At 40.5% G+C, this 2,778-nt stretch overlaps 1 protein-coding gene across 1 annotated transcript in view; it reads right to left on the reverse strand.

Annotated features, from left to right (window-relative positions):
* Positions 1–2,778, reverse strand: part of ARHGAP42 (Rho GTPase activating protein 42) — a 208,959-nt gene that overhangs the window by 13,962 nt on the left and 192,219 nt on the right. The window contains exons 17-18 of the mRNA XM_006775261.2: positions 1,987–2,146; positions 206–350 (exon numbers count right to left, since the gene is read on the reverse strand). Coding sequence (XP_006775324.1) covers positions 206–350; positions 1,987–2,146 — 305 coding nt within the window. The remainder of the gene's footprint in view (positions 1–205; positions 351–1,986; positions 2,147–2,778) is intronic.

Genomic DNA, 2,778 nt, shown 5'->3' on the forward strand with positions numbered 1-2,778 from the left:
ACTAATTATTTCCTTTGTAGCCGTAATAAATTTGCTTGTCCAAAGTACCTTGCAACTCTACTGACAGAGAACATACAAATGTTGGAGGTGGGGAGGTTTTGGGGTGATAGCATCAGTGAGAACCACTTTTATTTCTACCTAATTAGCGGCAGAAAGGCTGGATTAGAGAATGGAGAAAGCCTCTCCCCAAGGCCGGCCCACTTACTGTCAGGTTCTGCCAAGCACGGAGTGTACCTCCCTCTGGGCTTCCGGGAGCCTGTGGAGAGGCAGATTGCTCGTGTCCTTCGGGATCCAGACCGCGACTGAGGCTGAGGAAGAGGGATGCTTGGGTCCGGGGCGGTGTGAAAAATCTACCCGAAGAACAATGGGCCACAGTTAACAAAAGGGTGAAATTGCCATTTTCATCATAAAAGAAGCTTTGTGACTTATATGCTACTTAAACTTAGAATTCCATGCTACTTCGTCAGTTGTATGCAAGAGATGCTCGATACCATAAAATAAATAAAGTGAATCCCAGAATAATTATAAACTTTCTTTCCCATTTACACTGAGTAACATTTCTTCTCTGGGTTTTCCCTTTTTATGCTTCCCCAACAGTGAAGTTCAGATTTCCCCAAAATTTTAAGAAACCTTTCAAATAGGAACAAATGTACATGTTGAGACACATGGATTCTTTCGTGTGATAACTGTCTTTCCCCCTTCATGCTAACCATAGCCTTTGGGTTGTACCATTTCCCCAGCTGGAGGGACCCACTTCTTAGGTGAAGGGGCCAACATGCTGCTGGTTCTGATGGTCAAGAAATGTGCCAGGTCTGAGCACAGCTACAGGAGGCAGCACGTGCTCCTTGGTTGTGAGGAAGCCTCCAGCCTTAGGTAGGCACTAGGGAGGGACCCGGGGCAGGAGAGAGGCACAGTCATTCTCTCACAAGGACTAGATCTGACACAAAGGCATCACAAAATGTTTAGAACTTCAATGGTTGAATTTGTTAATAACGCAATCTTTTTGGCTTCCCCAATTTCCAATTTCCATAGTTATTCGAAGATCCCATTCTTATAAAGTCACCGTCCTGGGGGACTGGATAGAGAAGACTTCAAGACTCTGTTCCAGATTTTTTTCTTTGGTTTTATTTAGAATATCACCTCTGCTGTATAATTAAGAGTCTAATTCCAGAGAGATTAAAAGGTTAAAATAGACTTAACTACAAAGTTATTCTAAAGTATTATCTGAATATGTGCAAAAACCTGATTATATAAGTCAGGGGTCCTCAAACTACAGCCCGCGGGCCACATGCAAATACAAATATTGTATTTGTTGCCAGAACCGGTTTGGCTCAGTGGATAGAGCGTCAGCCTGTGGACTGAAAGGTCCCAGGTTCGATTCCGGTCAAGGGCATGTACCTTGGTTGCGGGTACATCCCCAGTGGGGGGCGTGTAGGAGGCAGCTGATCGATGTTTCTCTCTCATCGATGTTTCTGGCTCTCTATCCCTCTCCCTTCCTCTCTGTAAAAAATCAATAAAATATATTAAAAAAAAACAAAAAAAAACCCCAAAACAAATATTGTATTTGTTCCCGTTTTGTTTTTTTACTTCAAAATAAGATATGTGCAGTGTGCACAGGAATTTGTTCATAGTTTCTTTTCAAACTATAGCCTGGCCCTCCAACGGTCCGAGGGACAGTGAACTGGCCCCCTGTTTAAAAAGTTTGAGGACTCCTGATATAAGTGCTGTGGAAGAAAATCTTTAAAGGTAAATGATAGAGAAGGAAAGGAGACCATCTGGCCAGAAGGTTTTGAGGAGGATTTAAAAGCTGAACAAGACAAAGGAATATCAGCGTCCTCACGAAGAACTAATTCATACAAAATTTACAAGACTGACATACGAATCTGACTTCACAATGTGAAGCTCACAGATGATGCAAATGAAAAATCGAGATGATACGAATGCAACGTACAAAATTTGACACTTCCATCTGAAAATTCAGCCTACCTTTTCATAGTGCTCTATCAGAATTTCAACCACAATATTCTGAAACTTAATATTCATCATAGCAGCCACAGTTTCTTCCTGTGCTCTCATGAGAGTTGGGCCAAATATGACACCGAGGTTTGAGACAGTCATGAGATTTTGTTGGCTGTGTAGTGATACTCTGCAAACAAGAGCAACAAAAATATCTTAAGTTAAACGTTTAGTAATTATAAAACGTTCTCAACTACCAAATTCGTGACATAAATAAAATGCAAAACATTCCATTACAGGCTAATTTTTCCAAATATTCAGGTTCAGTCACTTCCAATTGGCATTAATGAGTTGTAGCCAGGAAATGACATAAAAAGTTAACATAGCCAAAATAAAACATAATTACAAAAGATAATATACCGAAGAGGAAAAATTTTGATTTCGTGAGTGCAATCACCCTAAAGAGATAGATTATTGACCCTTTGGTATTTTCTACAGGGCTATACTTCTTTTAGAACAGATGGTTTAGAGTAGGCTGGTTGTAATTTTATTTGGATTCACCAAACATACTAGTATTATTGAAAATCTAGTGCCATTGCATTTAATCCTCCCAGGAAGTCAGGTTTTCCTATTGTACAGGTAAAAAAACAAAACACAAAGCTCCTAAAGTAAAAATGATGTATTTGAGGTCACAGCAAATTAGGAATAGAGATGCTATTTGAATTTAGGTCTCCTGAATACAAGTCAAAGGCTCCCTTGGGCTCCCCACATAAGACAACTGGCCAGTGCGTTTCCATCCTTCCTTCTTTCCTTCCAACCATC

This window comes from Myotis davidii, unplaced genomic scaffold, assembly GCF_000327345.1.
Source record: "Myotis davidii unplaced genomic scaffold, ASM32734v1 scaffold8, whole genome shotgun sequence".
Classification (NCBI taxonomy): Eukaryota; Metazoa; Chordata; class Mammalia; order Chiroptera; family Vespertilionidae; genus Myotis; species Myotis davidii.